The sequence below is a fragment of the Staurois parvus genome, unplaced genomic scaffold (assembly GCF_062004578.1).
Source record: "Staurois parvus isolate SC_StPar_1 unplaced genomic scaffold, SC_StPar_1.0 ptg000287l, whole genome shotgun sequence".
Taxonomy (NCBI): Eukaryota; Metazoa; Chordata; class Amphibia; order Anura; family Ranidae; genus Staurois; species Staurois parvus.
The window spans coordinates 20,021,115-20,033,114 of record NW_028318083.1 but is presented as its reverse complement, the minus strand read 5'-3'; the positions used below and the strand labels follow the sequence as shown (position 1 = coordinate 20,033,114).

Sequence of the window (12,000 nt, the reverse complement as noted above, 5' to 3'; positions counted from 1 at the left end):
CAGTGTTCAGAAGTTTATGATCTAGCTAGTGAAATTATGGTCTGGTTTGGATGTGAATTTTTGAAAAATGGAATGATCAAAGCATAAAATTATAGTTATAGCTAAACTAGGCGTAGCTTGGAAATGGCAAATACACTTAAATTTAATAAAAAAATACTGTATTGCCTGGCAGAGGAAAGTCTATTTTTTGACCTTAGAAAACATAGTTGCACAGTTTAGCCCATTTCACTCTATCCATTCTACGGTATGTAGACCCTAGCGATGAACCACTCTTACCTGTTCCTTTTTGGTCTGTAATCCAATACACTTGTAACTTCCTGGGCATCCTACCTGTGCTGCACTGAAAATATAAGCAGTATTAACAACCTTGCCCATTTCATCTCTGCAGTCTAATTCAGCCTAGGAGCATGCTCCTTCATAAATACAGTACAGTTGTTTTGCATTGTCACCCTAGGGTAAGACGTCTGTTACTGACAAAAGTGATAAATCTGAAAAAAAAAAGAATGCAGCCACTATGTCTAAGGACTGACAAGCTACAATATATTTAATCTTTGTTCTTGGATTTAGATACACATAAACCTCCATCTTGCGACTTACAGTATGCAATGTCCTCTTGAAATCCATCTCTTTAGTCTTCCCCTGCTTCTTCCTCCAGCTGGATTTCGAAAAAAAATTAGTCGTCTTTGTTCCATCATTATCCCATGAACAAGCCATCGAAAACATTGGCTTCTTGTGTGACTATAGTTGGATAATCATATCTAGTGTTTAATTCCTTTGGTTTATTTTCTCTATTTTTTATTCTTACCAACAAAAAACATTTTTACACCTGTTAAGTATGTCTTAAGTAATAACTTTCATAAGTATCCTGGTATTGGTAAACTTTTTTAGTCTTCATAATGCTGAGATGTTCAGTTATTCTGAGGCACCATCAACAGCCTTGTATACACAATTGTTGGTCCACACTGAGGCTGCCACATCTAGTTTGCTATCGGTACAATGCAAATATGCCACATGTTTGTCACAATGGTTTAAAGTACCCTTAGTGCTCTTACACATGGCAGTTTTTGACTTAAATAGTGTGTCTTTGATTTGTACTGCACTTACTGTTCGGGGTAATGTTGCGGTGCAGACAACGGACATAGGGTGTTGGTCAAGTGTAATTTTGTAGGAAACAGCTGTCTATGCATTCCTTGTAAGAAAGGCCTGATGGAGTATGTTTAGTTTTTATGGGCATATACCACCAATTTCTTCACTCCCTGTATCATGTCCAATACATTATGCTATATACATTATATTATTGTTATAGTTTTTCTGCGTAACCTAACAAAGCCAAATTTGTTAGAACAGAAAAAAATGTGTTTGCCTTATGAGTATGACTAGTAACTTAGATGGAGATACTGACGTTTTCTTCTGGTGTAGTTTGGTAAATATACTTCCTCACTCTGTGCCAAACTATTAATAATGCATATCTAGCCCTAGTTAGTCATCTCCATCATTCCATGCACAGATGTAACTTATACACCACTGTGTTTTGGTACTCTAAATAGCATCTGTGATACTAATCATTGGAGAGACAGCTGCACTGTCTGAAAGTAATTTAGAGGTTTGTTGAGATGGACATGTTAATGCACTTGGCTAATTCAGATCTCATTTTCTAGTTTATCAAATGATGTCATTCCATTGGCAATAGGTCAAATACTTTATTTGGTGCATGGAAAAAAATCTTTTGTGACTTTGTGTATGCCATATATTGATACTTGGACACTTTTTACATCTGCAGCAATTCATATTGATGTACATAACACGATCAGTACATTAACAGTCCTTATGTTCTTATGGGTTGTCATGGTGGCACTGCAATATATGGTAGTAATTCTGTCACTTTTTTTGCCTCTACTGCTCAGAATGTGCGCCGGTGGCTGATGACCAGTATTTTATGCCCTATTAAACGTGTAGCAGAGAAAATACCCTAGTACCACGTGACTAGATCACATTACCATTTTGAGCAATTAAATGTATCCATTCTTCTAGACTGCATCTTTTGAATAGGAAGGAGGATCACGTAACTTGATTTTTGAAGATCACAATTTGTTTTTTTATAAGCAAGGGATTTTAATGTTAGGTATTGTATGGGGGTGTCATTACTGAACTATGTCTTTGAATTGAGAATCTGGGCACCAGAATAAAGACAATGATCTAATCAAAGAAATGGAAACAAAGCTTTTGGCCCTACTTATTCTGGGGATCACAGGAATGCACTACATTCTTCATTCCTGTGACCTGTATTCAGCTGATAGTCGGCTAAAGTTACTCAGCCAGTTTAGACTCTGGAGAGATCCCAACTTTAATGTCAGGATGCACACAAATTCCTGGAACAGCAACTGCCTCAGGCTCTCAGTGAGCCACTGAAGGCCTGAGCCAGCCGCTCCCGCCCCCTCCACAGCCCAGCACACCAGTGAGCACTGGAGGAGCAGAGCAGAGAGCTGGTGACTCAAGTCACTAGCTCTCTGTTCACTGAAGACCGAGAACTGAGGGATCAGCAGTATTTGATCGCTCAGTTCTTGGCGCAGTGATGCTGCACTTGCCTAGGTGAGGATCATTTTTTTAATTCAAATTTTTTGTGGTGCCTCATAGCATGCTGTTCTGTTTCAAATGCCACCTTAGACAGTGGTCTGTCTGGCCAGTATGGTCACCTTCTGAATAGCCCACCTTAACAGACAGCTTAATACTCCAAGAAACACAGAAATTTTACTTCTTAAAGTGCAGAAAATGGGATGTTCACTGTTTATTTGAAGTGTAAAGAGAAAATGATCTTCTTAATCTTATGCCTGCTATGAAGGCTAGAAACTCACTGAGAGAACATGGAGAAGAGAGGGTTCTGTCTAAAGGACTACACTAACTAACTGCAACAGACAGAGGAGTTGGGTTATACCATTAAAAAAATACAGAAATAACAAGTTATAGTAACGCTAAATTGACACTAGGGGGTTGATTTACTTAAACTGGAGAGTGCAAAATCTGGTGCAGTTCTGCATAGAAAACAATCATCTTATAACCTCAGCTTGTTCAAATAAGCTTTGACAAAAAAACCTGGAAACTGACTGGTTTCTATGCAGAACTGCACCGGATTTTGAATCCTTTGGTTTTAGTAAATAACCCCCTAGGTGTCAGCATCAATACATTAATACATACATAGTAAAATCCAACGCAACAGTATATGATACAGGATAAGTGTTCTAGAACATGTGCTTTTTTTAATTTGTATTTTTTTAACCTTATCCCTGGTCATCATGTAAAGATTATATTACTGATACAGTTTAATTTTTTTTTGACACAATTAGCACCAGTTTTTTTGGCTGCTACATAATACATTATGGGACCAAGAGAGAATAGGCTATTCAGATGCTACATAAAGTTCCTGTATAATACAGAATATTTAGCAAGATCTTATTGGGAATTGTGGGTTCCATAGTCAATTTGTAAAGATATCTCAAAGACTTGAAAGCCACATGGGGCTGTCATCTAATCTTGATCTTGCTGACAACCACCTTTCAGCAGGTGCTTCTTCCAGACATGAAGACATAAGAAGTATGCTTAATGTATACGATACTATTAAATTGTTTAATATGATAATATATATGTAACGCTTACCCCCCAGAGGAACCACTTGGTATGATGGGTTTTCTGTTTGTTGCCATCACTCTGAGAATAGTTTTGTCCCTTCTGATACACCCAGTTAGGTAATGAGATGTTGCAAACACCTATGAGCTCAAGTATTAGTAAACTCCCCACAGCTATATAAGCATATAGCAAATAGGCACCAGGTTACTTAGTTATGAATAAGGTAAATATATCATCACAAGGTAAAATAACTGGCACAAAATTAATAAACATGTAAAGGAGTCTGTTTGAATGCAATAAAATAAATGACATGCATACTAGGCTATAGTATGGCAGTTAATCCAGATCACTGTGGTACTAAGCAACTTTAACCTAGTGTCAGCAGCACGGGTAAAAAGCAGTATAAACAGTAAAGAAAAGTTTCATAGTAACCCCTCTGTGATAAATCACTAACAGGTGTGTCAGATTGCACTGAGTGGATATCCCCAATTGTAGATATACTGTATATAATGTATATTTTCTGAAGGGTTACCTCTGGGAGGTGGTACGGTGTCTGACTTCTTACTTGAAAACCTCAGCCAGTAACAGTGGGGCCCAATCTGTATGATGGTGCCCTTTGATTACCAATCCTTTTAAAGCTTCATGCAGTGATCAGTTTTGGAGCTATAGGACAAATAGAAAGGCTCCTCTGGTACTGAACTGTTAAACAGTGGTATAGTAGGCACAGCTGAAACTACTCACCAGTCCTGGAACTCAGTGAACCTTATCTTGGACACTCCTCTGACTCTGGTCCTCAGGTATTCGATGCTTGTTGTCTCAGTCCTCTAATTATGGTCCTCAAAAATAAGTTCCATCTCCTCTCCAGTCCTCACAGGTTCAATTCCCAGCACTCTGTTCCTCAGTAACTGTCCCTGGTTTCTGCACTCACAGTTGCAGGTCAGTACCACTCCGGTTCTTGAACTGCAAATATAATCTCTGAGTCTCAAAGTCCAGGAAAACTTTCTGCTCTTCCGTCCTCTCACAGGGGTTCTTGTGAATCTTGTAGTTCGCAGCTGCATTCACCTCCACAGTGCAGCTCCCTTTGCAAACTACATTTCCCATGCTTTCTTGCTGTTGCATCACAGTCATGCTAGTCCTTTCTGTCTCCCCAGCTCCCGCTAGTGTGCAGAGGCGAGACAGCACAGTGAGCAGGATAGAGAGATGTAAACTAGCAGGAGACGACTGCAGCAGTGTCTGTGTACTGAGCGCAGTTGCACCAGCATCTCTAAACGCAGCTACAGATATATATATATATACTGTGTATATACACTATCACGATACCATGCTTGAATTCACTGAGCTCCTGAGAGTAACCAATTCTTTCAGGCAGAGACACCCAAGCATAGTCCAAGCATGTTTGTCCTGTATTTTTTTAAGATTTGAGAATACAACAGTTTGATTCCTCCATAGCAGACACAAACCCTGAAGCCCCTCATCATGTGTAGGTGAGAAACTTCCTACAAATGTCTACAATCTTGCCAGGCAGTGCCTATCACACCCTCCCTTTCTTCTCAGACCTGTGGAAAGGAGTACATTTTGCCATCATACAGTAGATGTGTGAAATCCATCAGCATATCTTTGTTGGGTCCTTTGCACATAAAATGTAAAGTCTTGCAGAGCCAGAATCCACCTTGTGACTCTTGCATTGTTCCCTTTGTTTTGAACCATTCTCTGTAGTGGAGAATGGTCTGTATTCAGTCATAACTGTCTGCACAAAAGGGCAATGACTCTAGTACCCACTTTATGGCCAAATATCCCTCTCCACTATTGAATAGTTTCTCTCTGCAAGAGTTAGTTTCAAGCTGAGATATTCCACTGAATGTTCTAATAATTTACAAGACTGCTCTCAGGCCAACACCTCCCACTGATTAGAAACACTGTTCTGCCTATTGACATCAACAGTGGGGCACCATTGCTCCCACAGACACCAACAATGGGGAACTAGTCCCCCCAATGATCCCAACAATAGGGCACTAATCCTCCCCCTAATACCAAATGTGGCAATGTTTACTCTCAGTGATGCCAGGCAACTTTCTCCCCTGCTGGTCACAGTCTGTCCCACCTAAAGCCTGAAGGACAATAAACTGGTCCTTTGTTTAGAAAGTTTGGAGACCCCTGCCTCAAACAATAATTCCTCTAGCTCTTGGAAAACTTGGAAAGCTTTCTCTGCTTCCTCATTCTATTTCAGCATGGTATACCTGCTCCCCTTGGTGATATCAGTAAGTGGAGATGCATCTACCTCCAGTAGTATCCTGTAATCCTTAGGAAGGCTCTAACCTGTTTTTTTTTATTTCTGGTTGGGACCAACTTTAACATTTATTCAGTCAATTCATAGGAGGCTTTATGACATATGCCCGGTGCTCCAGCCCAAATACCAGACTTCTTCCAGGTCTATTACACAATTTTTGGGATCAGCTGTTAACCTTGTGTTACAGATGGAATCTATAACTGCTTAGACTTTTTGTAGGTGGCAATTCTAGTCAAGATTAAAAATAACATCATCTAGATATGCTATTCACCCACTATTGGTATGACTGTTGCTATCCTAGACTGCATTTAAGAAATGTGTTTGAACACACTTTTGTGAGATTTTTCCTCTGACTTCAGTGTTTCCCTGGCTATATCTATGAGTCCCTGGGGATGTCTCATGTACAAAAGGTTTAGGTGGGAGAAACTCTGTAGAGTACTACAGAACCTTCCTGATTGAAAACATTAAACATTAGCAAATAGATAGGAACATATGTCATAGTTACTTGTTTTAAGCATTGTTTTTATAATTTCTTCAGTTACTTCCTGATTTTTTGCCTAGGAAAAGTATGTCATACATCCCAAGAGTCTGCTGGAGGGGAGGAGGGTTTTTCACAGCTAAGCACACCCTCCTGTTTCTATCCCTGAGCTATGGGCAGATGGATTCCAGGCAGTCAATGGTGCATGAATCATCTGCTCATACTCAAGATGGCCTCAACCAAAAATGCTAGGGGGTGTTTTTCAATGTGATTTCTTAGCACAATAAAGCATGGAGACATGGATGGATAGGGGAGTTTGCTTTGAATATTAAAAATTAATTAAACAGCATTTTTGCTTTGGGGTGGTCAGATCAGCTCCGTAAGTATGGTAACAGGAAGTCATAGTATTTCCATCCTTATCAACCACATTTTTAATATACCTTTTAAGGTACTATTGAACCATTCTACCAGTCCTTAATTTTAGGGCAGGCATATTGAGGTGTGTAGGTGTGATACTCAGGGCAAAATTTACACTACTCCTCAATGGCTTTGTAAATACCAAGCTAGAAATGACATTCCAACGAAATCCTTGTATTAAACAAGGGAACAAATAGCTGATCCACAACTTGCTCCTGTTTTTCCATTGCTGATAAAGTAAGTCATAATATAATACAAAATAGGGCTATACAAGGCTAAAAATTTTTGAGGTGCCCTATGTAAAACCTACATCTTTCCATGCTTTTGCCAAATTGATAACCAACAATTGTGCAGTCACAAAATCTTTCATTACCACAGGTAGTGACAGACCCAACCAGGACAGGGGCTTTTGAAGGGGACTATGGGCTAGTCTTCTACCCACTGATCATGGTCCATGGAGGAGACATGGGATTTTGTCTGCTTCTCTCAGTCACAGCATGGAGGAAAGCCAGGTTCTGAAACCCTTTGACTGGCCAAGGGTATCTACCATGACTATGCAACCAGCAAATCCCCAGAACAGTGGTGCATCTGCGGGAGCATTGTGTCAGACTGATTGTGCAGATCTACTTCACCAGCTGGAAATCTTTTTGGGCATATTTCTTATCTTGCCCTGGCTGGTCCTCAAGAGCTGCATAATGCAGCATTTGCCCTTTTGCCCAGGCTACTTCCAACTTTAAATTCATATTTTTATATTATTTCTGCCAAAGAGGTGCTACTTGGTAACCTGGAGCCGAGCTGATTCTGGGGTGCGACATTTAGATATGAGCGGTGTAATGTATTTTATGTACCCAGGGCTGTGAAACTAGCCAGGGCATGCCCACAAGGATGCCCAGAAACAATCAACTTATTGTGGACTTGTCTTCCAGCACATAGACAAAGGAGGCAGGGTGGGGCATTCCTGTTACGGATAGCCATACTGATAAGACTTGTCTAGGTGCCTAACTGTTAATGAGATGAATGTTTAAAGGTTGCATTATCAAGTTTTTACTGGTCATATGTCTTTTCTTATCTATTCTAATATACCCAAGTGGGGAAGGTTTTCCTAGGGGAATAAAGTATATGTTTGGGTTTTAATAAACCGTTATTCCTTTGGTTTTACCTCAAAATCTTGTCTGTGTATGATGCTTGGGGTAACAGGCTGGTATTATCAATCGGTCTGCTGGAAGGGTTTGGAGGGCAGGATGCACTGTTTGATGAGGTGCCCAGTGGGGATGCCAGGTGGTCCACCACACAGGTATATCCATTAAGTCTGTGACTGAGGCCATTTCCAATCTACGGTCACTAATGGGAAGTTGTATGGTACTTCTGACCTAGGATTACCAACATCCTCCTTAAGTTCAAACAAACCCTGGAGCCCCCATCACGTGCAGATATAATTTTGGGGGGACATTGCCTCACAGTTTGTATGTATGTAAATATATAAGGTATATTAAAGGAACACTTTGAAAACACATCAGATCTCAATGGGGGAAAATATCACGCTCGTTTTCTATACTGATAGACTGGGTAATGTGTTAGAAACGTAAGGATGCCCCATTGTTTGATGGAGATGAAAATTATCAATCTACAGAGGACTGCATTCAAAGACAGCCCGAAAATAAAAGTGAAAAAATTATGCAGCAGGTTAGTCCATTTTGCTGAAATTTCATTGCAGCAACTCAACATGGTACACAGTAGTTTGTATGGCCCCCACGTGCTTGTATGTATGCCTGACAATTTCGGGGCATGCTCCTAATGAGATGACGAATGGTGTCCTGTGGTATTTCCTCCCAGATCTGGACCAGGGCACCACTGAGCTCCTGGACAGTCCGAGGCGCAACCTGGCAGTGTCGGATGCACCAAAGCATGATATCCCAGAGGTGTTCTATTGGATTTAGGGCAGGAGAGCATGGGGGCCATTCAATGGTATCAATTCCTTCATCCTCCAGGAACTGCCTACATACTCTCACCATATGAGGCTGGGCATTGTTGTGCACCAGGAGGAACCCAGGACCCACTGCACCAGGTCTAACAATGGGTCCAAGGATTTCATCCCGATACCTAATGGCAGGCAGGATACCATCATCTAGCTTGTAGAGGTCTGTGCGTTCTTTCATGGATATGCCTCCCCAGACCATCACTGACCCACCACCAAAACAGTCATGCTGAATGATGTTACAGGCAGCATAAAAGTTCTCCACAGCTTCTCCAGACCCTTTCACATCTGTCAGGGTGAACCTACTCTCATCTGTGAATAGCACAGGGTGCCAGTGACAGACCTGCCAATTCTGGTGTTCAATGGCAAATGCCAGTCAAACTCTATGGTGCCGGGCAGTGAGCATAGGGCCCACTAGAGGGCATCAGACCCTCAGGCCATCCTCATGAAGTCTGTTTCTGATTGTTTGGTCAGACATTCACACTGGTGGCCTGATGGAGGTCATTTTGTAGGGCTCTTGCAGTGCTCATCCTATTCCTCCTTGCACAAAGAAGCAGATACCGATCCTGCTGATGGGTTAAGGACCTTCTACAGCCCTGTCCAGCTCTCCTAGAGTAACTGCCTCTTGGGACTGTGCTGGGAGACACAGAAAACCTTGTGGCAATGGCACGTATTGATGTGCCATCCTGGATTTGGACTGCCTGTGCAACCTCTGTAGGGTCCAGATATCGCCTCATGCTACCAGTAGTGACACTGACCCTGGCCAAATGCAAAACCAGTGAAAAACAGTCAGAAAAGGTGAGTAGGGAAAAATAGCAGTAGCCTCCACCTGTAAAACCACTTCTGTTTTGGGGTCATCTCATTGTTACCCATCTAGTGCACCTGTTGTTAATTTCATTACCACCAAAGCAGCTGAAACTGATTAACAACCCCCTTTTGCTACTTAACTGACCAGATCAATATCCCATGAGTTTAATTGACTTGATGCTATACTCTAATTAAAAAGTGTTCCTTTAATTTTTTTGAGATATATATATATATATATATATAAAAACATGGAAAGAGAGAGAAAAAAGATGAATGGGAGATAAGCAAAAAAGGGCATTACTTGTTTACTTTTGCCCAGTGTAGTTACCTGCTTCCAGCTATATTTTAATGAAGCACATAGTCATCAACTGAGAAAGTCTGGTGCGTCTAATTAGCATAGGTATTGCCAGACATGGAAAGAGAGGAGCAGGGCAATCTTTGCATGTTATGAAGAACATAGAACTAATTCTCTCTTTTATGTACCTTCTTATACAGGATCTGTTTGTACAACCAGGATTAAAACAGGTGTTGGTTACCCTCAGTTGAGTGCTGTGATTGAATGTGCTGACTCTGCCCATGGGTTGAAAGGGCACATCATTTCCGTAAGTACAGAGAGGTGTTTACTGAACAACACATGCGACTGAACTTTTTTTAGCTCATCTTTTCTCTGTTACTTACTTCTACTGGCCAATTTACAGCCTTTGCAGATTCCGTTATTCATTTTACAGTACCATACAAGAAAACAAGGTCATATAGTACACTGGTTCTGAGAGTCCATGCAAAGTCTAATATTGCTGTTTACTGTTTTGCTTTGAAATCTGTCAAAGCTTAGCATCGCTGGTTATTTTACAATAAAATCTGACTGCAGCACAACAATTTGTACTAATTAAAATAATGCTTAAAGCAGGGGTGTCCAACCTGCAGCCCAAGACACCTATGAATGCAACCCGAAACAAAATTATGAATTTACTTTAAAATGTTGATTTTTGGGGAATTTTTTTGTAAAAATGTGTTTAGCAAACACATGCTGCCGAAGAAAAATGTGACATTGTCTCTTCACTGCACTTTTATAAGTTTTATCTTATCCCACTCTTCACAATCACACCTTATTCATTTCATCAGTTTTTGGCAGCACCTATATTTGTGAGCAAATATTTTCAATGATGAAGCACACAAAGGACAAAATTAGAACCAAAATATCTGATGAGCACCTTGGGAATTAATTGAGAATTGTTACTACATCTATTGAACCAAATACTGATGCATCATTTTATCAAAACAATTCTAGTTTTATGTTGCTCTCTTTTACTTTTATAATAACAAATATCACAAAAAATGAAGTTATATTACTCAGATAATTACATTATCTATATCGGTGATCATTAACTTGTGTTCTGCCAAACGTTATGAGCTCATCGACTTTCCTCATTCTTAGTGTATTTTATGCGTGGCCCAAGACAATTCCCCTTCTTCCACTGTGGCCCAGAAAAGGCAAAAGGTTGGACACCCCTAGTTTAAAGTGTCACTAAAGGCAAAACTTTTTTCATTTTGGATAGAGTAAGGGAGGGTTATAACTGCTGTCAGTTTTTTTAGCCATCTGTGTCCCATTGGTGAGATCTCCCTTAATTTCCTGTCCTATAGCCAAAATAGTAAGTGAGAGAAAATCCCTCCAAATTGAGGGAATCCCGGTGTGTCACCAAGGTCAGCAGAGCTAGTGTCCCCAAAGATTGAGATGTTTAAAAATAATGATAAAGCGAGCGCTGGTAAAATTATATAGACTACTAAATGGTATTACACAAGATAAATATAAATATAGGTATAGATATGAAGGTAGCAGCTAGCCCTTAGGGTATTGGCAACAGTCCCAGAATAGAAATATGTTAAAGTAATAGTGCAGCGCTATAAATGCATGTTATCAATCATCAACGCATGTAAAGTAAAAAAAGTGCAAATAAGTGCAATAATGATGTAAACTGGTAAATGGTGCTAAAAAAAGTTCATATAATCATTCCTGAATAATGGAATATCCTTTGTGTAAGAGTACCAACTCAGAGAGTGCCTATGAATGGCACTTGTGGTTTATCTGTGACGAACAGTAGTGCATGAACTCGTGAAAGGTAATCCACCCTTGGGATGGGTGTACACTCACCAGAACAAAATTATTAATGTGCATGGGTTATGCACATCACACATCTGGGGGTGCAGCAGTATGCTGGCAGCTATGGGTTAGTCATCCAGCTCCATCCATCCATTCATCAGGGTGGGTGCCAAAATGGTCCTGGAGAGGAATTAGCTCAGCCACAGGAGCCAGAAAGGTGCTTAATAGTGTAGTACTTTATTATAATGGTCATGAGTAACAATTTAAAATATCCACATGGAGTAATAATAGCAAAGTGAGTACCAAGATGGCTGCCG

The 12,000-nt window shown here is 40.4% G+C and overlaps 1 protein-coding gene and 1 long non-coding RNA gene across 2 annotated transcripts in view; one reads left to right on the top strand and one right to left on the bottom strand.

Annotated features, from left to right (window-relative positions):
* The window catches only part of LOC149458424 (uncharacterized), a 32,818-nt gene extending 29,064 nt beyond the window's left edge, over nucleotides 1-3,754 (bottom strand). Inside the window, exons 1-2 of the long non-coding RNA XR_016313462.1 lie at nucleotides 3,652-3,754; nucleotides 277-340 (exon numbers count right to left, since the gene is read on the bottom strand). This is a non-coding gene — a long non-coding RNA (uncharacterized LOC149458424). The remainder of the gene's footprint in view (nucleotides 1-276; nucleotides 341-3,651) is intronic.
* GMPR (guanosine monophosphate reductase) overlaps nucleotides 1-12,000 on the top strand; it is a 105,938-nt gene that overhangs the window by 53,436 nt on the left and 40,502 nt on the right. The window contains exon 6 of the mRNA XM_089682291.1: nucleotides 10,081-10,187. Within this exon, the coding sequence (XP_089538417.1) occupies nucleotides 10,081-10,187 (107 nt within the window). The remainder of the gene's footprint in view (nucleotides 1-10,080; nucleotides 10,188-12,000) is intronic.